Source organism: Myotis yumanensis, unplaced genomic scaffold (genome assembly GCF_028538775.1).
Source record: "Myotis yumanensis isolate MYYU_CA2020_CCGP unplaced genomic scaffold, mMyoYum1.0.hap1 SCAF_2, whole genome shotgun sequence".
NCBI lineage: Eukaryota > Metazoa > Chordata > Mammalia > Chiroptera > Vespertilionidae > Myotis > Myotis yumanensis.
In genome coordinates this window covers 158,585,147-158,613,142 of record NW_027223753.1, presented here as the reverse complement: position 1 = coordinate 158,613,142, position 27,996 = coordinate 158,585,147, and the positions used below count along the sequence as shown (strand labels likewise).

Sequence of the window (27,996 nt, the reverse complement as noted above, 5' to 3'; positions counted from 1 at the left end):
AAACATTCATCAGCTGCCTCCTGCATGCCCTTACAGAGGATAGAGCCCGCAACCCAGGCATATGCCCTGACAGGGAATCAAATGATGAGTTCCTTAGTTAATGGGTCGATGCTCAACCACTGTGCCACACAGGCTGGACAGAATAATTTCTTATCATCCTAAAGCTGTTATTGTTATGGCTGTGCATCTCCAAAATTAGTGACACATCAAGATCATGTGCCTTTTCATGTGACACACTGAGAGAGACATTGCTCCTGAAGTGTTCCTTATCAAAAATGTCTAACATGAATTTAATCAAAAGCAAACATCAGACAAGCCTGAATTGAGAGACATTCTGCAAAGTTATTGGCTAGTACTTCTCAAAAATATCAAGGTCATGAAAAAGAAAGACTGAAGAGTTATTTGTGATTAGAGGGTAAAAAAGTCTTGGCACTCTGGCTGGTTTGGCTCAGTGGATAGAGTGTTAGCCTGCAGACTGAAGGGTCCGGGTTCGATTCCAGTCAAGGGCATGTACCTTGGTTGTGGCACATCCCCAGTAGGGGGCGTGCAGGAGGCAGCTGATCGATGTTTCTCTCTCATTGATGTTTCTAACTCTCTATCCCTCTCCATCTCCCTTCCTCTCTGTAAAAAGCAATAAAATACATTTTAAAAAATGATTATGGTTCTTAACCCTTTATTTGATATGAATATTGAAAGTATTTTCTCAAAATTTATCAGTTGTCTTTTGACTTTTGTTACATCGTTATACCCATACAGAGTTTTATTATTTTTCTATTGATTAATTTTTTTTATATATTTTTTTCTTTTTTGATTCTGAATGTCATAGTTGGAAAGCTTTCTGTACAGTGAGATTAAAGAGGAATTCACACATTTTCTTGTATTTTAAATTTGCATTTAGATTCCTGATACATTTAGAATTTAATTTTGTATGTGATGTGGTCTGGATTTATCTATTTCCCATTTATAAAAAAAGTTTGTCTTGGTCCCAGTGATTTGAAATGCCACCTTCATCATATACTAAATGTCCATATGTAATTAGGTCTATTTCTGGATTTTTTTTTTTAATTTACTATCTTTTTGTCAATTCATGAACAATACAATGCTCTTTTTTTTAAAATCCTCACCCGAGGATATTTTTTCATTGATTTTAGAGAGAGTGCGAGAGGGAAAGACAGAGAAACATTGATGTGAGAGAAACATTTAAATATATCTTTATAGATTATCTGGTTATATCTTTTTCTTATATTTCTTATGGATTTGGGACTTTTTGCCTCCCGCATGCTCCTGACCAGGCTTGGGAGCCTGCAACAAAGTACATGCCCTTGACCGGAATCAAACCCGGGACGCTCTATCCACCTAGCCAAAGCGGCTAGGGCAGCAATACAGTGCTCTTAATGAAAAGCCTTTATAGTATGTTTTAATGTCTGGTAGGGCAACCTCCCTCTCATAGTTTTTCAATATTTTCCTGTCTACTTTTGCATGTTTGCCCATGTGAAATTTGAAGTGTCTGTTGATATTTTATTGGGGTTCGATTGAAATTTAACTTACAACTGACCCCTTTATAATGTTGAGTCATCCTATCCACAAGTAGGTAATTTCTTTGCATTTGATATCGTTGTGATATTGAGGATTTTAAAAAAGATTTCCACAGACAGCTTTTCAGGAGTTTCCAAGTCTTCCTCATAAGGGTTTTGTATATTTCTTGTTAAATTTATTTTCATTTAATCTTTATTGTTTTAATTGGTTTGTGTCTATGATCTCTTCTATATGGTTATTATTTGAATATATCGAGGCTGTTGATTCTTGTATATTGTTATCCTATTGTTTTTTAAATTCTTTTATTGTTTGAGTTATTTCTATCATTGATTCTCTAGGATTTTTAGATATACAGTCATGTCATCTACAAATGGAGATATTTTACTTCTTCCTTAACAATTTTTTAAAATTTTTTTATTGCTTAAAGTATTACAAAGGGTATTACATATGTGTCCTTTTTTTCCCTGCCCTTGACAATCCCCTGGCCTTCCCTACCCCCCAGTGTCTTATGTCCATTGGTTATGCTTATATGCATGCATACAAGTCCTTCAGTTGATCTCTTACCCCCCTCCCTCCTGCCGCCCAAACCTCCCTGGCCTTCCCGCTGCAGTTTGACAATCTGTTTGAGGCAGTTCTGCCTCTGTATATATTATTGTTCAAAAGTTTATAATGGTCTCTATTATCCATGAATGTGTGAGATCATGTGGTATTTTTCCTTCATTGACTGGCTTATTTCACTTAGCAACTTAGCATAATGCTCTCCAGTTCCATCCATGCCGTTGCAAATCATAAGAGTTCCTTCTTTTTTACAGCAGCATAGTATTCCATCGTGTAGATGTACCACAGTTTTCTAATCCATTCATCTACTGATGGGCACTTAGGCTGTTTCCAGATCTTAGTTATGGTGAATTGTGCTGCTATGAACATACGGGTGCATATATCCTTTCTAAATGGTGTTTCTGGTTTCTTGGGATATATTCCTAGAAGTGGGATCACAGGGTCAAATGGGAGTTCCATTTCCAGTTTTTTGAGGAAACTCCATACTGTTCTCCACAGTGGCTGCACCAGTCTGCATTCCCACCAGCAGTGCACGACTGTTCCTTTTTCTCCACATCCTCTCCAGCACTTGTCGTTTGTTGATTTGTTGATGATAGCCATTCTGACGGGTGTGAGATGGTACCTCATTGTTGTTTTGATTTGCATCTCTCAGATGATTAGTGACTTTGAGCATGTTTTCATATGTCTCTTGGCTTTCTGAATGCCCTCTTTTGAAAGGTGTCTATTTAGGTCCTTTGCCCATTTTTTGATTGGATTGTTTATCTTCCTTTTGTTAAGTTGTATGAGTTCCCTATAAATTTTGGAGATTAGGCCCTTATCAGATATGACACTGGCAAATATGTTTTCCCACGCAGTGGGTTTTCTTGTTGTTTTGTTGATGGTTTCTTTTGCTGTGCAGAAGCTTTTTATTTTGATGTAGTCCCATTTGTTCATTTTCTCTTTAGTTTCAAGTGCCCTAGGAGCTGTATCAGTGAAGAAATTGCTTTGGCATATGTCTGAGATTTTGTTGCCTTTGGATTCTTCTAGAATTTTTATGGTTTGCTGTTGTACATTTAAGTCCTTTATCCATTTTGAGTTTATTTTTGTGTATGGTGTAAGTTGGTGGTCTAGTTTCATTTTCTTGCATATATCTGTCTGACAATTTTTATATTTCTAATTGATTTCTGTTGTCTAGTTGAATCAAAACTCCAGGTTTTTATCCAAGTTGCCTTCATGGCCCTGACTGAAGCCTGCCTTCAGGTGAAAAGTGTGACAGTTAACCACTGCCATTTGTTTCTTCTAGTCTCAACTCTTTGCTGGTTTCTACTTTCTCTTGGTCACTCCACAGTCCCTTTAACATTTTGTCCAGAGTTTGTATTATGTAGAGGATTTGTTTTCAATGCAAGTTTTATGATGCTTACTTTTTTTAGTTTTTTATTTAAAGAATCTGTCTTAGGCCTTCCCTGGTTATGCTATTTAAAAATTGCAGTATCACCCATCCCACCCTGGTGTTTCATTTTTGTACACAACTCTTATCAGTTGACATAGACTATATTTTAACATTTGTTCATTTTCTGATTTCCCCAACTAGAATATGAGCTCTATGAGAGCAAATATATTTCCCTGTTATTCAGTGCTATTTCTTTAAAAAAAAAATTTTTATTATTGATTACAGAGAGGAAGGGAGAGGGAGAGAGAGTTAGAAACATCAATGATGAGAGAGAATTATTGACCAGCTGCTCCTGCATGCCTCCTACTGGGGATTAAGCCCACAACTTGGGCATGTGCCCTGACTGGGAATTGAACTGTGGCCTTGTGGTTCATAACTTGACACTCAACTACTGAGTCACACCAGCTGGGCAGTGCTGTTTCTTTCATTCGTAGGACAGCTGATGCTTAATAACTATTTGTTGTATGAATGAATCAATGCATTAATTTATTTCTCTTCCTATCCCCTTCCTAGTGCCCGAAAGGCAGTGGATGAGGAAGAGGAAGCCGTTGAAGAACGTCGGAATATGCGAACTATTTGGGTGACTGGTAAAAAAGGCTTAACTGAAAGGGAAGCAGCAGCCCTTATTGTGGAAGAAGCCAAAATGATTCTACAGCAGGACTTAATTGAAATGGGAGTGCAATGGAATCCACATTCCCCTTTAAATTCTGATACATACTCATTGACCAGCAGTGAGTCAGAAGAAAAGGAGCATAAATTTATACTCCAAACTAAGAGGTCTTGTGAAAGATTAACATTAAAGAAAAAAAGTAACACAATATTTGGTGATTCTTCTGTTAAGGAATCACCAAATACAGTGAAAGATTTAGATAAAGGTAGAGAGCATAAAAATTCCTTTTATTATCAGTTTCAGGATGGAAAACGAGAATGTCGGGCACATTCAATTTCCAGAGGAAGAAAACGGGCTTATTTGAATATAAGTAAAGAGAAGCTAGAAACCTCTTTGAATGAGGGAGAAACAAGCACTAAGAAAGTCGTTCAGACTGTCTCATCTGAGAAAACAAAAAAAGAAGCTTTGAATCTCAGTGTAGAAAAGATGAATACAACCTTTAAATCTTGGAAACGTTGTAAGCATCTCAAACGATCCAGGGACAGTAGCCCTGTGAAAGACACTGGGATGTGTAAAACTGATTTTCAGAAACAGCTGAGTCTTATTCATTGTGAAGATTCATTTGCCTCAGATGAGAAGAATGTGGAATTTAGAGGTCCAGGGCCACTTGCTAAAAATGCATCTTTATGTGCTGAGGGAAAACATAACAAAGCATCAGTCCCATCACAAACAGAACAAAATTGTTCAAGGAACAAAACAATAACTAATGATATTCTTATGGAACGTTTTATCACAGGGTCCAAGAGTAAAAAGGAGACTTGTCGATCCACTAGTGTGGTTAGTGAAAATGGAAGAGGATTAGCTCCTGTTGAGTCAGAAAAAATAGACAAAGTGCTAATACAAAGTGATTCAAAAAACCAAAATATTTGTGTTAAACACCATGATACCAATCCAATTAATCAGTCCCTGGAGAAGCAGTCTGATAAACAGACAAACATTTATACCAAACAGAAAAGAATACTAGAGAAGCAGATAGCTTGTAATCATATGAATAGAGACTCAAATGCTATTATCAAATGTAAAAGTATAAATTTTAATGCGGAGGAAAAGAAATCAAATAATCTTCAGGTATCCGGAGATAATATAAGCAGCACTGAGATACCCAATGGAGTACACCTACCAGCTGGAGCATTTGGTAAATCTGGAGGCCAGCAGGAGAATTTTTTAAATACCTCTAGAATACAAGAAGAAACAGATGCTTATGCAGCAAAAGAAACTAAAAATAATTGTGTTTCTGACTTAGGATCAGTTTCTTGTGATTTTGAAGATAGTTTCTACCTGGATACTCAGTCAGAGAAAATTATACAACAGATGACAACTGAAAATGCCAAACAAGGAGCAAAGGACACTAACCTGGCAACAGACATAATGCAGAAGAGCCTAAACAAACGGAATTCAGGCTCTATTCAGAATGAGATTCACACTGCCTTTCCTGGTGAACAACATTCTCCAGGAGTGATAAATATAGACCATTTGGAACCTAACACTGTAGATACTATAAAACAAAGCGCTGGTTCACATGAGGTTAATATCGTGACTCCAGAAAGCCCACTTTTTCATTCACCAATATTATTGAAGGAAAATGGCCCTTGTTTGAAAGCGAATGAACTTTCTGTTACTGACTCCCAATTAAATAGTTTTCTTGAAGGTTATCAAACACAAGAAGCTATGAAACCAGTTATGTCTCAAAAGAGAACTTCCACTGGTGTAGAAGTAGAATGTCTGCCAGTCCCTGAAACAAGTTTGAATTTGAGTGATAGTTTACTCTTTGACAGTTTCAGTGAAGACTACCTAATAAAAGAGCAACCCCCTGACGTAAGAGTGAAAGAACCCCTGCCTTCTGAAGTAACGTCAGACCATTTCAGTGATTCTCTGCATCTACAACCAGAGGACCCGATGAAACCAAATATGGATGAGAAACAAGATAATCGGCAGCAGTTGACTTGTTTCAGTGATGAGTCTATTGTATTTTCAGAAATGGATTCTGCTCAGATGGTGGAAGCTTTGGACAATGTAGATGTATTTCCTGTCCAAGATAAACATAATGCTGCAGTATCTTTGGGGGCACTAGAACTAAGTGATCCAGTTGGTAATGATTATCCCCAAAGAGAAGTAACTGCAGAAGGAGATAAAGATGAAAAGTCTCAAAAATGCAAATTAACTGAGACAAGGCAAAATAATTCATTCATATGGTCAGGAGCATCGTTTGATTTAAGTCCAGGACTACAAAGGATTTTAGATAAAGTACCCAGTCCTCTAGAAAATGAAAAGATAAAACTAACCACTATAAACTCATCTAGTTTAAAAGGAAAAAATACAGAGTTAAATGACAAACAAGAAGTGGTTTTAAATTTGGAGCAGGGAATTTCATTCTTCCCTAATATTGAAGTAAAAAGCAAGATTGAGACACTAGAGAACAATGCTGTTCATGGTGACACCCCATTGCGCTTGCCTTGTAAAGAAATCGGTATAGTTGATGATAATGGACTCATTCCTCCTACACCCATCCCAGCATCTGCTGCCAAGTTGTCATTTCCAGGTATTCTTGGAACATCTTCTGTGAAACTTCAGAAAAATAGTTTTTTAGAACTTGGTGAAAATTATTTACTTGGCTCACCTTCAGATATTAACCATGATTTAAGTCCAGAGAGTAGAAATGATGTAAAAGATGACAGTCCCATTAGAGACACAAGTTTTTCACTGGAGTTATCACAGGATGGATTGCAGTTAACTCCAGCCTCATGCAGTGCAGAAAGCTTGGCCATAATTGATGTAGCAAGTGACCAAACTCTCTTTCAAACATTCATTAAGGAGTGGCAGTGCAAAAAGCGATTTTCCATCTCACTGGCTTGTGAAAAGAACAGTAATTTGACATCTACAAGTGCAACTATTGGTGGTAGGTTTAAGCAAGGTAAGAATTAATTTTTTTTTCACATTTATATGTAAAATAGGCTGAGATGGGACTGAGATTTTTCAGTATTGGATATTAAATGTAATAAATTTATTCGAAGTTTAATAACTTTCTCTTATGTGGGTTTACACCTGTGGGCTGTATAAGGCTTGTGAAATCATTTTATCTGGCCCTGCCAAGGCATTAGGGGTCAGTTAATTAAATGTTTGACCAAAGATAGCAAGCTAATTTTTAAAATAATATATTTTATTTTTTACAGAGAAGAAGGGTGAGGGATGAGAGTTAGAAACATCGATGAGAGAGAAACATTGATCAGCTGCCTCCTGTACACCCCCTACTGGGGATGTGCCCGCAACCAAGGTGCATGCCCTTGACTAGAATCGAACCTGGGACCCTTCAGTCCACAGGCCGACGCTCTATCCACTTAGCCAAACTGGTCAGGGCAGCAGGCTAATTTTTAAGTTGATAATTTTGTATGGCCCTCGAATGATGTTATAAATATCCAAATGGCCGTTGGCACGAAAAAGGTTCCCCACCTCTGGTTTACACATAGAACAGCCTAATTGTTCAGCACAAGAGATGGTTAACCCCAGGACACGTGGGTGGGAGAGCTGAATACTGAGACCAAGAGCTCAAGCTGGGAGACTGAAAAAATGTAGGCCACCAAGGCACTTTTCATTCCTCTGGCTCCGATCCACTGTTGTACCTGGATGATTAGGCCTGTGTCTATCTCTTCCAAAGTAGGCCAGAGGTCTAATCTAAACAGCCTTCCCACAGCAGCTCCCAACCCTAGGTCGCCTGTCAGGAGTTCCAGATCAGTGTTGTCTCCTGGGACACTGACCCAGTTGTCAAGCTTATTTCTTCGGGGTCCACCACAATTGGTGTGGCTGGTTCAGGAGCGTGTATTGGAACAATGTTTGGTAGCTTGATCATTGGGGATGTCCATCTCTCAAACATCAGCTCTTCTATGATGTCTGGGCCAGTACCCTTTCTGAGGCCATGGGCTCTCTTTGATGGTTGCCTTCCTCATCCTCTTCACTTTGTGAGGCTTCATGGAGGTCTCTGCTACTTCAACTCCAGGCCATGCCTAGTGCTAGTGCATGCTAAGCTTTACCATTAAACACAAAATTTTTTTTAAGAAAATTGCATATATATGTATAATACATAATATACACTGAGTGGCCAGATTATTATGACCACCTGACGTTTGTAGGCAAATTAGTTATAATTTCCCCCCGAAGTTGCTAGAGGGCCAGACCATTATAAATAGGGAAGCAGGTTGTTCACCACGACAGTAGAAAGTGATTTTTTTTTCTCTCTGAAGATAGGGATAAACAATGCGATTTAACAGCCTTTGAAAGTGGGATATATATATATATATATACACACACACACACACACACACACACACACACTGAGTGGCCAGATTATTATGACCACCCCATCAGTATTTCATTGGGCCACCTTTTGCCTTCAGTACTGCAGCGATTCTTCTTGGCACTGACTCCACGAGATGTTGAAAGGTGATGTGAGGAATCTGACACCATGCCTGATGAGTAGCACTGTCCAATTCTGTGAGATTTGATGATTGTGGAACCTGCTGCCTGATGGTTCTTTTAACTTCGTCCCACAAATGCTCAATTGAATTGAGATCTGGTGATTGTGGGGGGCCACCTAAGCAAGGTAAAGTCTCTCCCTCATGTTCTTGAAACCACTCCTGCACAATATGAGCACCGTGGCATGGTGCATTGTCTTGTTGGAAGAAGCCATCTCCATTGGGATACTCCATCAACATGATAGGATGAACTTGATCAGTAACGATACTTAGGTATGTTGTGCTATTCAGACATTGTTCCACACGAATTAAAGGGCCCAAATCATGCCAGAAAAACATGCCCCAAACCGTAACACTGCTCCCACCAGCTTGAAGGGTTATACTCATGCATGTGGGGTGCATGCTTTCATGGTGTTTCTGCCAAATTCTCACTCTACCATCTACATGATGCAACTGGAAATGTGTTTCATCAGACCACATGACTTTTTTCCAATGCTCGACTGTCCAATCCTTGGGCTCCTGTGTGAACTGGAGACGTTTTACCTTGGTAACTGCAGACAGAAAAGGTGTTCGAACAGGCCTTTGCTTCCATATCCCATATGATGCAGTGTACAGCTAATTTGCCTACAAACATCAGGTGGTCATAATAATCTGGCCACTTAGTGTATATTACATGTTATTATATAATATATAGAAATATTAGAATGTAAGGATGTAAAAGTTAAGATATATATTTTGAATATGGATCACTTTTATCATAATCGTGTATATAACATGATGGTTTTTATTTATCATCAGTGCTCATGCATTATTTTCTATTAAACTATATTGTTCTTATTCATTTATATAATCACAAAAATACATGGTAGGTAGACACTATATTTTTCACAGTGTATATTAGCTACATTTTCCAATACTTATCTCAAGTAGAACCTGTACCTCCATTGATAGTCATGATCCAAAAGCTCCTGGAGCTCTTCCCAGTTTTGAGAGTATTGAACTATATGGTCAAACTAGAGGCCCAATTCACAAAATTCGTGCAAGAGTAGGCCTTCCTTTCCCTGGCTACTGGCACCAGCTTCCCTCTGGGACTCAGGCCCCAGGCTTCCCTCGTGGCCCTGGCTTCATCCAGAAGGTCGTCTGGAAGGATGTCTGGTCTAATTAGCATATTACACTTTTATTATTATAGACTAGAGGCCCGGTGCACAAAAATTTGTGCACTGGGGGCGGGGGGTCCCTCAGCCCGGCCAGTGCCCTCTTGCAGTCTGGGACCCCTCGGGAGATAACGACCTGCTGGCTTAGGCCTGCTCCTGGGTGGCAGAGGGCAGGCCCAATCCCTAGGTGCAGCCCCTGGTCAAGCTCAGAGCAGGGCTGATTGGGGAGTTGGGGCACCGCCCCCTGTCATGCATAGAGCAGGGCGGATTGGGAGGTTGCGATGCCACCCTCAGTCACGCTCAGGGTAGGGCTGATTGGGGGGTTGGGGCACCGCCCCTTGTCATACTCAAGGCAGGGTCGATGTGGAGGTTGCGGCGCCACCCCCTGTGACGCACAGAGCAGGGCCAATCAGGGGGTTGGGGCACTGCCCCCTGTCACGCACAGAGCAGGGCCCATCAGGGGGGTTGGGGCTCCGTACCCTGTCACGCACAGAGCAGGGCCAATCAGGGGGTTGAGGAGCTCCCCCCTGTCACGCACAGAGCAGGGCCCATCAGGGGGTTGGGGAGCTCCCCCCGTCACTCACAGAGTAGGGCCGATAGGGGAGTTAGGGCACCGCCCCCTGTCACACACACAGCAGGGCGGATCAGGGGGTTGGGGCGCCGCCACTGTCACACTCAGGGCAGGGCCAATGGGGAGGTTATGGCTCTACCCCATCACACACAGAGCAGGGCCTGTGGGGGGGGGGGGGGGGGTTGGGATGCCGCACCCTGTCACACACAGAGCCGTAGGGCGATCAGGGGGTTTGGGCGCTGCCCCCTGTCATGCTGATCCGGTGCCAGGAGGCCTCGCGGCTCCGCTGATCCCGGTGCTGGGAGGCATATTACCCTTTTACTATATAGGATAGAGGCCTGGGGGCCAGCTGGTTTGCCCTGAAGGGTGTCCTGGATGAGGGTGGGGGTCCCCACTGAGGTGCCTGGCCAGTCTGGGTGAGGAGCTGAGGGCTGCTTTCAGGCTGGCAATTGACTGAAGCGACCAACCACTCCTTTTTTTCTTTTTTTTTTTTTTTTTTAATTCTGGGCCAGCTTTAGCTCTGGCTCTAGCTCTGAGGCTTCCGCTGTTATAATCGAAACAATGTATAACTCTAGCTCTGAGATCCCGGCTGGCTGAAAGCTGGTTTCTGGAGTTTTGTTTATCTTCTATATTTGCAACATGGTTTCTTAGAGTTGTAGCTCAGAGGCCGGCAAGTCAGGCGGGGAACATTGGAGTCTGCAGTCCCTGGAGCAAGCAAGCCTCATGCTCGCTTCCAGCTGTCCGGCTGCCGGCCGCTATCTTGGCTGACAGCCGCTATCTTGGCTGACAGTTAATTTGCATAAGGATATGCTGATTAGCCAATGGGAAGGGTAGCGGTCGTACGCTAATTACCATGTTTCTCTTTTATTAGTGTAGATAATGCCCTATATATTCCTGTCTTATTTCATGAAAGCAAGGTTCTGTATCATAGGGAATAGCTAATTCAGCTTGACAACCTATTGTGGAACTCAAAAATTTTTATCAGATTTCTTAAATTTATGTATTTATGAATAAATCTGTTCATAAAAGTTTGATTTGAGCACATTTTCTGTGTTAGAGGTTAGAGGGATAAAAATGTTTACTTAATTTAACAAATATGCACCAGTTATTTTCCAGGTATTGGGGATATGATTGTCAATAAAATAGATTGGTTTTTTACCTATGTCTTTGTAAAATTGGATATGCATTATTTTTTTTTAAATGTTGACTCCAAATATAAAATCAGACCTAATTCTTCACTAGGAAGTAAGACCCTTGATTTTTCTGGAGTTTCTTTTCTTTTCTTTTTAAAATATTTTTATTCATTTCAGAGAGGAAGGGAGAGGGAAAGAGAGATAGGAACATCAATGATGAGAGAGAATCATTGATTGGCTTCCTCCTGCACGCTCCCTAGGGGGGTCGAGCCTGCAACCCAGGCATGTGCCCTTGACGAGAATCAAACCTGGGACCCTTTGATCCACAGGCCAATGCTCTATCCACTGAGCAAAATCAGCTAGGGCTCTGGAGTTTCTTAGTGTTAAGAATTGCTGAGTTCACTATAGCATTTGTGTAGTATGCAAGTAGTCTTTATTTGAATTATAGAAATTCAAAATTCAAGAGCTTTTAAAAAATTTGGTTAATACTCATTTTAGTCATTATTATAGATCTATTTTAAGAAATCTTTGGTAGATTTTTCTTAGTGGCAGTTATCTTAATAATAACTTAACAGCCGAAACCGGTTCGGCTCAGTGGATAGAGCGTCAGCCTGCAGACTGAAAGGTCCCGGGTTCGATTCCGGTCAAGGGCATGTACCTGGGTTGTGGGCACATCCCCAGTAGGAGATGTGCAGGAGGCAGCTGATCGATGTTTCTCTCTCATCGATGTTTCTAACTCTCTATCTCTCTCCCTTTCTCTCTGTAAAAAATCAATAAAATATATTTAAAAAAAATAACTTAACAACTTGATAGTAAGCCTACAAAGATTTACATATACCTAAAATGACTATCCAAAGAATGCTTTAGGAATCTGGAAATTTTTCCTGTCAAATATTTATTTTTATTATCAGTGTTTTAATGTTCAGTTTAGTGGTTTTATTTTTAGAGGTTTTTAACTATTTCATTTTTTATTTAGTTAGCTCCTCTCAGGAAACTCCTATTAGAGATGGATTTCCTGTTAAAGGTTGTGATGACATCTTGGTGGTTGGACTGGCAGTATGCTGGGGTGGAAAAGATGCCTATTATATTTCCTTGCAGAAGGAACAAAAGCATTCTGGTAAGTAATCACTAGTTGGCAAAGTTACCATATAATTTTAATGTAGTCTCTATCAGGTAGTGACTTGTTTGTTGATAATAATTTCCTAATATTTACCTAGAATTTACTTTTAGGATTAAAAATTTTTTTTTGGATAGTGGCTAGTGTGTACATTATTTCATATATTAGTTAGAATGAATGTTTTAAGAAATACTACCCTTACTTCCCTCTGCTTGTCACATGGAACTATTTAATACTGTGTTTTCTTCTTGGGGGTAATGGAGCAGCAGGAACTCCCTCGACATCTTAGGGCAGGGGTCCTCAAACTAAGGCCCGCGGGCCACATGCAAATACAAATATTGTATTTGTTCCCGTTTTGTTTTTTTTACTTCAAAATAAGATATGTGCAGTGTGCATAGGAATTTGTTCATAGTTTTGTTTTTTTTTAAACTATAGTCCGGCCCTCTAACGGTCTGAGGGACAGTGAACTGGCCCCCTGTTTAAAAAGTTTGAGGGCCCCTCCCTTAGGGTTTGCTTTTGATGATTGGATCATGGCATTTCTTTTCAGACTTCTTTCAGCCTTTTGACTGGGTCTGGAGCTCATCTAGAGGCAGTGATGAGCAAGACATCTACAGTAGTTGAATCACACAGCCTTAGAGAAGTCTTTGGAATTAAAAAGATATATTCTGGATTATGGTTGTGATTATCATTGCTGTATTGGTTCTAGACAGGAGCAAAATTAATGAGGGAACATTTTAAAGGATGCCATATAATGTTTGTTCCTGAGTAAGCATGAAATAAATTCAGTTTGTCTTGCAGGAAAATATGTTAGGATGAGTAGTTACTAAAGCTACAATTAAAAAAAAATCTTGATATTTAGAATTTTCTCCCACCTAAATAAATAGAGCATTATAAATCACCTAGCCTAAACCATAATTTTTATTTATTTATTTATTTATTTATTTATTTATTTATTTATTTAAATCCCCACCTGAGGACATGCTAGAGAGAAGAAAGGAGGGAAGGAGGGAGGGAGGGAATAAGAGGGGAGGGGGAGAGAGAGACAAAGAGAGAGAGAGAGAGACAGAGAGAGAGAGAGAGACAGAGAGACAGAGAGAGAGATACAGAGACAGAGAAAAAAAAAACACATCTCGATGTGATAGAGAAACATCTATGGGTTGGTTTCCGCTCTCACGCTCTCACCTGGACCAGGTATCAAACCCGCAATCCTGACTGGGAATCAAACTGGCAACCCTTCAGTGCACAGGACAACGCCCAACCAACTGAGCCACTCTGGCCAGGCTATACCGTAATTTTTTAGATTATGAAGCACTTCATCTACATAGCCAACGTGGCCTTTATAAGGTCATGCTGAATTATTGGTTACACGGAACTAGACTTTGAGTCTTTTTCAGCCTTTGCTTTATAGATTGCTGTTTCATGTGAATGTATGTGGTTTTCGCCTTAAGCCTTTTTTTATTTCTTTGAAGAAATTAGTGCCAGTTTGGCCCCACCTCCTCTGGATCCAAACCTGACTGTGAAAGACAGAATGTGGCACCTTAAATCCTGCTTTCCAAGGGAATCAGATAAAGAACGTTCTGTTATCATCTATGACTTCATCCAGACCTATAAAATTCTTCTTTTGTCTTGTGGCATCTCCCTGGAACAAAGTTATGAAGATCCTAAGGTTCGATGTCTTATTTAATTTTTACATCCTTAAATTTTTTTTAATGTTTAGTGTTAATTTTTAAATGACTTGGTGTTTATTTACCTCTAACTGTGCACTTCAGTTTTATAGAGTTGTCACTCCTTTATCCAGTAACCTCATTCACCTAGAACAGAATATTATGTACCAAATGCCTCAGTGTAGATAAAAACAGAGATGTCACAAATTCCAAGCACTAAAGTTCATATCTTTCCTCAATGATATGTTAAAATTTTATTTTGGTAGTATGTTCTAAGTTTTCTGTCTTATTGTAAATTAGAAATTAAAGGAGAACTGTCAGATTTTAGATGTATGATAGCAGAATGTTTCAAATACCCATGAGGATAGAGGCAGGAAATAGAAGTGTGTAAGATATCCACAGGGAGAGTAGTTAGGGGCCACTGAGCCTAGGGACAAATCGCCTTACTTGTCCCTTGAGAACTTTCCTACATAATAGCAACGTATGTACACTCTTCATAGTGATGACTGAGTTTTTAAGAAAAGGGTAACTTATGTTATTGTAATAAACACTTATCTCTGTGATGCATTTTTGGAAGGCATTTATTTACAATATCATAGCCCTCAAAGGGATATATTTTCCCACAGTGGATAGCAAATACCTGAGACTTGTGGAATATTAATTTTGAGTTGAGATATGATACTGCAGCATGTCCTCAAATAACAGCTATAATTCAACATTGCAGGAACTTACTTGTGGTTTATATTGATTAGCCTGTGGTAAAATTGTTGTTGTTTTTTTAATGTGTTGTTTCGCTTAAAGTTGCAGAACCTATGGACAATGTTAAGCGAGGACTTACTGTGCTTGGTTGTAATTATCGATATAATTAATAATACAATAATTTTTAGTTTCTTAAGCTTTTTTGGCAAAGGCAGTATTAGATAAACTAAAGGTACTATCCTTTTCTATACTTCAAGTCAAGCTTGGTTTACATGTGATTAATGCCATGTAGTTTCTTTTCTTTTCCTATTGAATTTATTGGGGTGACATTGGTGAATAAAATTATATAGGTTTCAGGTGTACAATTCTATTTGACATCATCTGGATATTGTATTGTGTATTCATCACCCTAAGTCAAGTCTCCTTTTGTTACCATTTACCCCTGCCCCCTTTACTGTTTTCCACCTCCCTCCACCCGCCTTCTTCCAAATGCCATGTAGTTTCTAAACTGACTTCTACTGGATATAAAAGGTTGTCACATAATTCTGATGTTCCAGAATCCAAAATGAGAATATGGGTAATATGAGCTTATTAAAACTACAGTAGCATCACAGATTTATGTAGCACCTTTTGCATAAACTACTTGATATAATTGGTTTTGTAGATCAAAACATTTTTTATGTAAGAATATAAACTATTAATTTATAAAAATCTCACTTTTATAAGAAACATTTGCAAACTTTTACAATAGATTATCTTACTCAGTACTTTCTAAAAGGGTTCTGATCACCAATTTCTAAAGTGGTGGGGGGAGGTTTCCCCATACCTCTAACAATTCTTTGGATACCAGCTGAGTGTCCAGTTCCACTCAATTCTGACACTAGTGTCAGATCATCTGTCCCAAAAAATGCCCTGCTACTCCTTCAGACTCCAGCCATAGTCCCAGGTTGTTTACCTGGGCTTCTGACCAACCATCTATAAATCAGAGGTTCTCACCACCCCTGCTTTGGTTTAATTAATTTGCTAGAGCAGAACACAGAACTCAGGAAACCATTTTACTCACTAGAAGACCAGTTTATTACAAAGGATATTAAAGGATACAAATCAACAACCAGATGCTGGAGGCTAATTCCAGCATGTCATAGATGCAATAAGTTCATCAAAAAGTTGATGGAATCTTGAGGCTTCAGCATTGCTGAAGATACATATTATTGCCTGCTGGAACAGCTAAAAGCATTTCCCCAAACCTGAAAATCTACATGTTATTACCTGCTGCTGGCCAAACAGCTGAAGAGCTGAGGGCAGTTCCCCCAACCTGACAATGCCTACTATTTACCAAACTTACCTTTGATGTGTATATCGGCTTTGCTTTAGGCCAAAACGTGGGAATAAAAAGCCCTGAGTCCGGAGAAGGAGAGAAGTTGGTTACTATAGCTAAGTCTCCTCTGGCTCCCCCATGTATTCCAAATTTATATTTCTAGTCTCTTTATTAATTTACACGCAGCCCCTTCTCCAGATTCCTGAACCCTTCTAGATGCTGAGAACGACCCCGGCATTAACCAGATGAAGAGGTACGTGGGTGTGGTATGTGAGCCGGGGCCTGGAGCGGCCATGCTCTCTGTCAGCACCTCTATTCATTCACCAACCTGAAAGCTCTCCACACCCTCTGCTTTTGTGTTTTTAAAGGAGGATTCATTACTTAGCCATGTTTCATTAAATCATTGCCCCTTGGTGATCAGTCTCCAGCCCCTTCCAATCTCCATCCTTAGGTGAATTAGGAGCATTCCAAAAGTCACCTTATTGACCTAACAAAAGACACCTTTACATTTCTTACCACTTTGGAAATTCCAAGGTTACTGGAACTCTGTGCTAGATATAGAGACTGGGGAAAAAGATGATATTTATATGTTTTATAATTCACAATATTTCAACACCCCTCTCTCCCCAACTACATTCTTAACCTACAAAAGAAGTAATTGAGCCATATGGTAATTGTCAGAATTATGAACAGGGCCTAGATTTCCTTTTTCTAAATCCAGTTTTGATCTCCCAGATATAGTGTTAGCAATTACAGGTCTTCTAATCTCATTGGAAAGCTAAAAATAGCAATCAAATGACCAATTGGATGGTCATGGTAACAGGTCTTCATCCTGAGGGGAAAGCCAAAGGCTTTCTAAAACAATGGATTTGGACTTTTAGTGATAAAACCTTTATGTCTCACTTCTTCCGATGTTAAGAGAGAATGAAATAAACCTGAAACTATATAGGCCCATCTTTATTATAGTAGCTTAGCCAACATCAGCCTTAGTGGAGAAAAGTCCATCTGCTTTTTCAGAAACATGATTTCAGCTAGCTGAGAGGCACTGGGTTTAAGCCCACTTAAGAACTAGGTCAGCAGGAACATTACAGTAATGGAAAAAGTATGTTTTCCTTCTTTGAAGGTCACTGCTCTTATTGGTACCAAAAATGAGTCCTGGTACTATTATTCTTTTTTTCTCCTTTCCTGGGAAGACCTCTGAATAAGTATTAAGTGAAAATGAGCTCTCTTTTCCCCTCTTTTAACTTAAGTGTGCAGAAATGTCTTTGAAAAAAATCAATCAAGAAAACATCCCGATTGCTATCCTTTCAGGTGGCATGCTGGTTACTAGATCCGGATTCTAAGGAGCCGACTGTTCACAGCATAGTTACCAGTTTTCTTCCTCATGAACTTCCACTCCTGGACGGGATAGAGACTGGCCAAGGAGCTCAAAGCCTGGGACTGAACGTCGGCACTGAGCATTCGGGGCGATACAGAGCATGTGTAGAGTCCATTCTCATCTTCAACTCTATGAACCAACTCAATTCTTTGTTGAAGAAAGAAAACCTTAACGGTAAAGCAAAGTTCCTAGCATATTTATGCTATTACAAATTGGTGATAATTATATATTTAGCCACTTTTTATTATAGAAAAGTAAACTACACTTTTTACAGGTTGTTGGATTGTCTAGTACAGAAGTCCACAAACTTTTCTGTTGAAGGCCAGATGGTAAATATTTTCGCTCTGCAGGCCAGATAGTCTCAATCACAAATATGCAACTCTGCCATCATAGCACAAAAGCAGCCATAGAGATGAAAACAAGAGTTCCAATAAAACTTTATTTACAAAAACAGGCATCTGCCCCTAGTTTGGCCATAATTTGCCAATCTCAGGCTCTACTGTAATGAAGAGAATTAGCGATGTTTTATTCATTTACTAGAGGCCCGGTGCACAAATGTGTGCATGGGTGGGGTCCCTTGCCCTGGCTGGCTATTGAGGGCTATGGGCAGGAGGGGTGGCTGGCTGTGGGGAGGGGCTGCGAGAGGTTGGCCAGCCACGGGAGGTTGGCTGTGGGAGTGCACTGACCACCAGGGGGCAGCTCCTGCATTGAGTGTCTGCCCCCTGGTGGTAATTGCGCGTCATAGCGACTGGTCGACCGGTTGTTCCAGCCATTCGGTCGTAACAGTTGCTTAGGCTTTTATATATATAGATTGCTTTTATATTTGAACTATATCAAATGATTTTTATTCACATTTAGAATATATCTTTCATGGAATTAAAATGTGAACCATTTTCTTTTTATAGTTATTAACAGTTATTTTTTCAGCAAAGGATATTCATCTGAATCTTTTTTTCCCCGCATAACAAATAGCATGGACTTATTATGCAGTCTGCTCATCCACATTGAGTATCTTGACTTCACAGAGCATAATATATGCTAATGGCAAAAATGATGAAGTGGAAGAAAGTTGGCTTCATTGTGAGAAGATATAAAACATGAACTTATTGCCTGATTAATAAATACTAGAAAGAGCAGACTGATGAATTCACACAGACCGGGGTTTGATTCTGGGCTATGTCACTTACAAGTGAGGGGCCTTGGGCAAGATACTGAAACTCTCTAATCTAGTTCTTATAAAGGGTTATGAGTATTAAATGAGAGAGAACTAAGTGCAGTGTCTGCCTCAGAGTAGGCATTCATTTTTGTCTTAGTTGATTATTAATATTTTTACTGCTAACACAAGCCCTTTGTGCTGATAGTAATGTTCTCCCTAGTATCATTGGGTAGAATAATACAAAGACCAGACTGACTTGCTTACATGATATTAGCAGCTCTTGAACAGCCACTGAAATGTTTCAAACTTAACTTCTCTAAGTCAATGTAGGCAGGCCAAGGAGTGGGAGTATGTGTGACACATGCCACAGGACTGCTTCTACACTCATGGACAACAACGCTGAATGAACACATCTCTTTCCCTCTGTCTGCTGGTCTACTCCCAGGTCAGGTGTCCTGGATACTCTGTATAGTTCCCAGATAATCAACATTTGATGGTGGTGATATGGATTAGTTTGTAACTTTTTTTTTTTAATCCTCACCTGAGGATATTTTTCCCATTGCTTTTCAGAGAGTGGAAGGAGGGAGGGGGAGAAAAACATAGACATGAGAGAGAAAAACATAGTCATGAGAGAGAAACATTGATTGGTTGTCTCTCTCTTGTGCCTGACAGGGGTCTGGGGATTGAACCTTCAATTGAGGTATGTACCCTTAACCAGGAATTGAACCCTTGACCCTTCAGTCCACAGGCTGATTTTCTAAGCACTAAGCCAAATGGGCCAGGGCTGTAACTTTTTTTTAAAGTATGTTTTAATTGATTTTTTTATAGAGAGTGGAAGGGAGAGTTATAGAGAGATAGAAACATCGATCAGAGAGAAGTATCAACATTGATCGGCTGCCTCCTGCATGCCCCGCACTGGGGATCAAGCCCACAACCCAGGCATGTGCCCCAACCAGCAATTAAACCAATGACTTCTTGGTTCATGATGCTCAACAACTGAGCCACACCAGCCAAGCCAGATTGGTTATTTTTTAACTTTTTTTATTTTCATTGTGCCTTGGAAGCTTTTTTCCCTGCAAAAAAAAGTTGGCGACTAGGTGTTAAATGCATTCTTTTTTTTTTTTTTTTTATTGCTTAAAGCATTACAAAGGGTATTACATATGTGTCCTTTTTTTCCCCCCCGCCCTTGACAATACCCCGGCTTCCCCTACCCCCCAGTGTCTTATGTCCATTGGTTATGCTCATATGCATGCATACAAGCCTTTCAGTTGATCTCTTAACCCTCTCCCTCCTGCCCCCCAACCCTCCCCGGCCTTCCTGCTGCAGTTTGACAATCTGTGTGAGGCAGCTCTGCCTCTGTATCTATTATTGTTCAAAAGTTTAAAATGGTCTCTATTATCCATGAATGAGTGAGATCATGTGGTATTTTTCCTTCATTGACAGGCTTATTTCACTTAGCATAATGCTCTCCAGCTCCATCCATGCCGTTGCAAATGGTAAGAGTACCTTCTTTCTTACAGCAGCATAGTATTCCATCGTGTAGATGTACCACAGTTTTCTAATCCATTCATCTACTGATGGGCATTTAGGCTGTTTCCAGATCTTAGCTGTGGTGAATTGTGCTGCTATGAACATATAGGTGCATATATCCTTTCTGATTGGTGTTTCTGGTTTCTTGGGATAAATTCCTAGAAGTGGGATCACAGGGTCAAATGGGAGTTCCATTTCCAGTTTTTTGAGGAAACTCCATACTGTCTTCCATAGTGGCTGCACCAGTCTGCATTCCCACCAGCAGTGCACAAGTGTTCCTTTTTCTCCACATCCTCTCTAGCACTTGTTGTTTGTTGATTTGTTGATGATAGCCATTCTGACAGGTGTGAGATGGTACCTCATTGTTGTTTTGATTTGCATTTCTCGGATGATTAGTGACTTAGAGCATGTTTTCATATGTCTCTTGGCTTTCTGTATGTCCTCTTTTGAAAGGTGTCTATTTAGATCCTTTGCCCATTTTTTGATTGGATTGTTTACCCTCTTTTTCTTAAGTTGTAAGAGTTCCCTATAAATTTTGGAGATTAGGCCCTTATCAGATATGACGTTGGCAAATATGTTTTCCCACGCAGTGGGTTTTCTTGTTGTTTTGTTGATGGTTTCTTTTGTTGTGCAGAAGCTTTTTATTTTGATGTAGTCCCATTTGTTCATTTTCTCTTTAGTTTCAACTGCTCTAGGAGCTGTATCAGTGAAGAAATTGCTTCAGCATATGTCTGAGATTTTGTTGCCCTTGGATTCTTCTAGAATTTTTATGGTTTCCTGTCGTACATTTAAGTCCTTTATCCATTTTGAGTTTATTCTTGTGTATGGTGTAAGTTGATGGTCTAGTTTCATTTTCTTGCATATATCTGTCCAATTTTCCCAGCACCATTTATTGAAGAGACTATCTTGGCTCCATTGTATGTTCTTGCCTCCTTTGTCAAATATTAATTGAGCATATTGGTTCGGGCCGATTTCTGGGGTCTCTATTCTATTCCATTGATCTATATGTCTGTTCTTGTGCCAGTACCAGGCAGTTTTGAGAACAGTGGCTTTGTAATACAGCTTGATATCTGGTATTGAGATCCCACCTACTTTGTTCTTTCTCAGGATTGCTGCAGCTATTCGGGGTCTTTTTTTATTCCAGATGAATTTTTGGAGAGTTTGTTCTAGATCTGTGAAGTATGCCATTGGTATTTTAATGGGAAGTGCGTTGAATTTATAGATTGCTTTGGGTAGTATGGACATTTTAATGATGTTGATTCTACCAATCCATGAACACGGTATGTTCTTCCATCTGTTTATGTCTTCCTCTATCTCTTTTTTCAATGTCCTGTAGTTTTCTGAGTAGAGGTCTTTTACCTCTTTAGTTAAGTTTATTCCTAGGTAGCTTAATTTTTTTGGTGCGATGGTAAATGGGATTGTTTTTCTAATCTCTCTTTCTGCAAGTTCACTATTGGTGTATAGAAATGCCTCAGATTTCTTGGCATTAATTTTGTATCCTGCTACTTTGCCAAATTCATGTATTAAGTCTAGTAGTTTTTTGACGGAGTCTCTAGGGTTTTGTATGTATAATATCATGTCGTTTGCAAATAAGGACAGTTTTACTTCCTCTTTTCCAATTTGGATGCCTTTTATTTCTTCTTCTTGTCTAATTGCAATGGCTAATACTTCCAGGACTATGTTGAACAGGAGTGGTGAGAGTGGGCATCCTTGTCTTGTTCCGGTTCTTAGGGGAAATGGTGTTAGTTTTTGTCCATTGAGTATGATGTTGGCTGTGGGCCTGTCATATATGGCTTTTATTATGTTGAGGTATGATCCTTCTACTCCCACCATGCTGAGAGTTTTTATCAAAAATGGGTGTTGGATTTTGTCGAATGCTTTTTCTGCATCAATTGATATGACCATGTGGTTTTTTTCTTTCAATTTGTTTATGTGATGTATCACGTTTATTGATTTGCGTATATTGTACCATCCTTGCATCCCTGGGATAAATCCTACTTGGTCATGGTGTATGATCTTTCTGATGTACTGCTGGATCCGATTTGCTAAGATTTTGTTGAGGATTTTGGCATCTATGTTCATGAGGGATATTGGCCTGTAATTCTCTTTCATTGTGTTGTCTTTACCTGATTTTGGTATTAGGGTGATGCTGGCTTCATAGAATGAGCTTGGAAGTGTTCCTTCCTCTTGAATTTTTTGTAGTAGTCTGAGGAGGGTAGGTTTTAGTTCTTCCTTGAATGTTTGGTAAAACTCCCCTGTGAAACCGTCTGGTCCTGGGCTTTTGTTTGCTGGAAGCTTTCTGATGACTGCTTCAATTTCTTCCATAGTTATTGGCCTATTGAGATTTTTAGATTCTTCCTGATTGAGTTTTGGAATGTTGTATTTTTCTAGGAATTTGTCCATTTCCTCCAGGTTGTCTAGTTTGTTGGAGTAGAGCTGTCCATTGTATTTTTTAACAATCATTTGTATTTCTGTGGGGTCTGTTGTTATTTCGCCTCTATCATTTCTGATTTTGTTTATTTGGGTCCTCTCTCTTTGCTTCTTGGTGAGCCTGGCTAGAGGTTTGTCAATCTTGTTTATCCTTTCAAAGAACCAGCTCTTAGTTTCATTGATTTTCTGTATTATCTTTTTGGTCTCTATGTCATTTATTTCTGCTCTAATCTTTATTATCTCCTTCCTTCTGCTCACTCTGGGGTTTTCTTGTTGCTCTCTTTCTAATTCTTTGAGTTGTAGAGTTAGATGATTGACTACCATTTTTTCTTGCTTTTTGAGATAGGCCTGTAGAGCTATAAACTTCCCTCTCAGGACTGCTTTCATTGCGTCCCATAGGTTTTGGATTGTTGTGTTTTCATTGTCATTAGTTTCCAGGATGCTTTTAATTTCTTCTTTGATCTCATTGGTAACCCAATCAATATTTAATAACATGCTATTCAGCTTCCAAGTGTTTGAGTATTTTGGGTTGTTTTTTCTGTAGTTCATTTCTAATATTATGCCATCGTGATCTGAGAAGATGGTTGGTATGATTTCAATCTTCTTGAATTTGGGTAGACTTTGTTTGTGACCCAATATGTGGTCTATTTTTGAATGTGTCTTATGAGCCCTTGAGTAGAATGTATATTCCGTGGCTTTGGGGTGAAGTGTTCTGAAGATGTCAATTAAGTCCATCTGATCAAGTGAGCCATTTAGGGTTGCTGTTTCTTTGCTGATTGTTTGTCTAGAGGATTTATCCAGTGATGTCAGTGGTGTATTAAAGTCCCCTACTATGATTGTATTGTTGTCGATCTCTCCTTTGATATCTTCCAGGAGTTTTTTTTATGTATTTGGATGCTCCTGCATTGGGTGCATAAATGTTTACCAGGGTTATATCTTCTTGTTGTATTGATCCCTTTAGTATTATAAAGTGGCCTTCCTTATCTCTGGTTATGGCCTTCACTTTGAGGTCTATTTTTGTCTGATATAAGTATTGCTACACCAGCTTTCTTTTCCTTTCCATTTGCCTGGAAGATATTTTTCCATCCCTTCACTTTCAGTCTGTGTGAGTCCCTTTTAATGAGGTGGGTCTCTTGTAGACAGCAAATGTATGGGTCATGATTTTTTATCCATTCAGCCACTCGATATCTTTTGGTTGGAGCATTTAGTCCGTTTACGTTTAAAGTTATTATTGAAAGGTACTTGTTTGTAGCCATTTCTTTTTTTGTGTGTGGCTGTTTTCTTTCTGAGCTTTTTATTTCTTCTTTTTACACCAGTCCCTTTAGCATTTCTTGCATTGCTGGTTTGGTGGTGCTAAACTCCCTTAGACTTTTTTTGTCTGTGAAGTTTCTTATTTCCCCTTCAAATTTGAATGATAGCCTTGCTGGATAGAGTATTCTTGGATTCAGTCCTTTGCTTTGCATCACTTTGTAGATTTCCGTCCATTCTTTTCTGGCCTGATGTGTTTCTGTTGAGAAATCATTTGATAGTCTAATGGGAGATCCCTTGTATGTAACTTTCCGTCTCTCTTTTGCAGCCTTTAAGATTCTCTCTTTGTCCTGAACACTTGCCATGGTAATTATGATGTGTCTTGGTGTGGGTCTTTTCGGGTTCACCTTGTTTGGGACTTTCTGTGCTTGTGTGACTTTTTTCTTCCCCACCTCAGGGAAGTTTTCTGATATTATTTCTTCGAATAGGTTTTCTAATCCTTGTTCCTCTTTCTGTTGTTCTGGCACCCCTATTATTCGTATGTTGTTTCGCTTCATGTTGTCCCAAAGCTCCCTTAGGCTCTCCTCCTGTCTTTTAATTTTTTTCTCCAATTGCAGTACAGTTTGGGAGTGTTTTGCTTCCTTGTCTTCTAATTCACTAATTCGGTCCTCCGCTTCTCCTAGTCTACTATTGATGCTTTCAATGGTGTTTTTTATTGTAGCTATATCGCTCTTCATTTCTTCTTGGGTCTTGCATAAGTTATTGATTTTTTCATCTGTTTCTTCTTGCTTCTTGCATAAGTAGTTGATTTTTTCCTCCATCCGGTTTATGCATGCTAGGACCCTTATTCTGAATTCTATTTCTGTCATGTTGCATGCCTCTGTCTCACTTAGCTGCTTTTCTGGCGAGTCCTCCTTTTCTTTCCTTTGGGGGTTTCTTTGCCTACCCATGTTTGATCTCGCTGACATATGTAGATGTTGAGATGTTCAGTGGCTGCTCCCTGGGTGGCAGGGGCTCCTTGGGTTGTGGTTGCTGCTCAGACGGTTGCGGTAGCAGCTGCTTTCCAGTTGGCAGCAGCTCCTCTGGTGGGTGTTGTTCACAGCTGTGTTGGCTCTTCTGGCTGGTGGGGGGAGGCTTCACGTACAGCTGCTGTTCCACAGACAGAGGTTGTGGTGATCAGGAGGCTGTGGTGATCAGGAGGCTGTGGTGATCAGGGTGCTGCTGTTGCTTGGATCTGCGGTCTGGGAAACGCTCCTCTCTTACCAGCACTGCATGATCTGGGAAACGCTCCTCTCTTATGGGCACTGCATGGTCTGGTCAGTTCCTCAGGATGCCCCCTTTAGTCTCAGTTCTCCGCAATCACAAAATCCAAATCTCAAATCTCCTGGCGTCAGCAAACCCGCGGAACTCCTTACCCCGGTCAGGGTCTGTGTTCTGTTTGCTCCGGGACAAGACCTGGGACGCGTCTGCCTATATCGCCGCCATCTTGCTCCTCCCTATATGCAAATTCTTAAATGCATTCTTGAGCAGTGTTAAGTCTTTTTTTATTCAAAGACTAGAGGCCCAGTGCATGAAATTTGTGCATGGGTATGTTCCCTAGGCCTGGTCGGTGATCAAAGCCCAAGCATCTGGCATGGAAGGGTAGGTCCCAGCTGACCTCTGGGCCCTGGGCAGCACCTAGGCCCCCAGGCACCTGTGCGCCTCCCCTTCGCCTGAGTCACAGCACCTGAGTCCCCACGCGAAGTGTTGGAGAGCGTGGCCAGATGTTGTGGGCTGGGGCACAGCATGGGCCTCTGGGCCACCCAGCAGTGCCATATGGAAGCCAGGTGGGCAGCACACTCTCTTCCAGCTGGGCTCACAGACCAGCTCCTACACGAACCCATGGGGAGCCCAACAGCCCCTTCTGTTCTGGTGGCTGGGCCTGGTTTACTCTCTAAACAGCAATGTGAAAGAAACCTTGCTAATTAATATTTGCTCAACTTTGCCTATTCAGCGATTGTAAAATGACTATATTTTCCCTTTCTTATACTTTGTTTTTGGTAATAAAGTTATTCTAGTTTCATGGAATGTGTTGATGAATATAACCTTTTATTTTGGAGGAGTTTATGTTTCATAGAAATGATATGTTCCTCGAATTTTTGGTAGAATTTGCCTGTAAACTGTTTCTTTGTGGAAATATTTTTTACTACTACTTTGATGTCTCTAATAACTGTAAGATTATTCAGTTATATCTTTTAGATTATGTTTTGGTAAGCTTTAGTTTTTAAGAATTTATCTCTTTCATCTAAATTTTCAAAATTTTCTGTCATATTTTTACACTAGTGGCCTGGTGCACGAAATTCATGCATGGGGGAGGGGGTGTTCCTCAGCCTGGCCTGCACCCTCTCCAATCTGGGACCCCTTGAAGGATGTCCTACTGCCAGTTTACAGGGATCAGGCCTAAACCAGCAGTCGATCATCCCTCTCACAATCCGGGACTGCTGGCTCCTAACCGCTCACCTGCCTCCCTGCCTGCTGGCCTGCTTGCCCCCAAATGCCCCCCAACCCCCCGCCAGCCTGATCCCCCCACAACTGCCCCCCTCCCCCCGCTGGCCTGCTCGCCCCCACCTTCTCTTCCCACTGGCCTGCTTGCCCCCAACTACCCCCCTGCTGGCCTGCTCACTACAAATTGCGCCCCCCTTCTGTCCTGATCACCTCCAACTGACCCCCACTGATGGCCTGCTTGCCCCCAACTGGCCCCCTGCTGGTTTGCTTCAATAGCCCTGCCCCCCACCAGCCTGATCACCCACAACTGCCCTCCCCTCTTGACCTCTAACTGCCTCTACCTCGGTACCCGCCACCATGGCTTTGTCCAGAAGAACATCTGGAAGGTCTCCTGGAAGGTCTCCCAGTCTAATTAGCATATTACCCTTTTATTAGTATAGATTTCAGGTATATCTGTTATGTCCTCTTTCTCTTTTATAATATTAACTAGGGGCCAGTGCATGAATTCATGCACCTTGATAGGAACTGTGGGCCGCGAGGCTGCGGGGGGCACAGGGGCGGGCTTGGCCCATCCTCTGCACCCCCGCCTGGCCCCTCCCACTACAGCCCGGGTCCCCTGTCTGCTGGCAGCCCTGCTCCCATTACCACCGCTCCTATGCGCTGACGGATCCAGCTCCGCTTTTACCTGCTGATGGCGCCGAGTGATTGGGGCTGGTGCCAGCAGCAGTGCAAGTGGGGCCAGCACTGTCAGTGAGCGCGAGTGGTGGCTGCTGCCCTGATCGCCCCTCAGGAGCAGGGGGAGGTGGAGAAGCCCTCGGGGCGATTGGGGCCGGCAGCCACCACTTGCACCTCCTGATGGCACTGAGCAATCGGGACCAGCAGCGGGTGCGAGCAGTGACTCCAGCGCTTGCTGTGGGTGCAAGTGCGGCTGGCTCTGGCACTGGGTGCGAGCTGCGGCTCCGGTGCCAGCAGTGGGTGCGAGTGGGGCTGTTGCTGACAGCAGGTGTGAGTGTTGGGCAAGACTGCAGCATGTGGGAGCAAAGAATTTTCAGTAACCACCAAAGGCTTGCCCCGATGACAGCGACCGGTGCCCCACCTTGGTCTGGTGCCCCCCCGCTCACCTGCTCCACCTTCCTGCTGCGGCCTATGCCCTCCAGGTTCCATGCTCTGCTACCTGCTGCTGACACCCGCCATGTTCCGCGTGTGTCCCTTCGTGGTCAGCGCATGTCATAGCGACCGGTTGGTTGTCCACCGTTCAATCTATTTGCATATTAGCCTTTTATTATATAGGATTTACTTCACTAGATGTTTATCCAGTTTTTCTGTCTTTTCAAAGAACCAGTTTTGCCTTTGATCTTTCTATTGTTTTTGTTTTCTATTTCCCTGAATTCTGCCAACATTTATATTATTTCTTTTCTTCTAGTTTACTACTTTCTCTTGCAGTCCTTTTTCTAA

At 41.0% G+C, this 27,996-nt stretch overlaps 1 protein-coding gene across 1 annotated transcript in view; it reads left to right on the top strand.

Annotated features, from left to right (window-relative positions):
* POLQ (DNA polymerase theta) overlaps nucleotides 1–27,996 on the top strand; it is a 103,691-nt gene that overhangs the window by 41,662 nt on the left and 34,033 nt on the right. Inside the window, exons 16-19 of the mRNA XM_070403571.1 lie at nucleotides 4,037–7,104; nucleotides 12,494–12,634; nucleotides 14,104–14,300; nucleotides 17,627–17,867. Of these exons, the coding sequence (XP_070259672.1) occupies nucleotides 4,037–7,104; nucleotides 12,494–12,634; nucleotides 14,104–14,300; nucleotides 17,627–17,867 (3,647 nt within the window). The remainder of the gene's footprint in view (nucleotides 1–4,036; nucleotides 7,105–12,493; nucleotides 12,635–14,103; nucleotides 14,301–17,626; nucleotides 17,868–27,996) is intronic.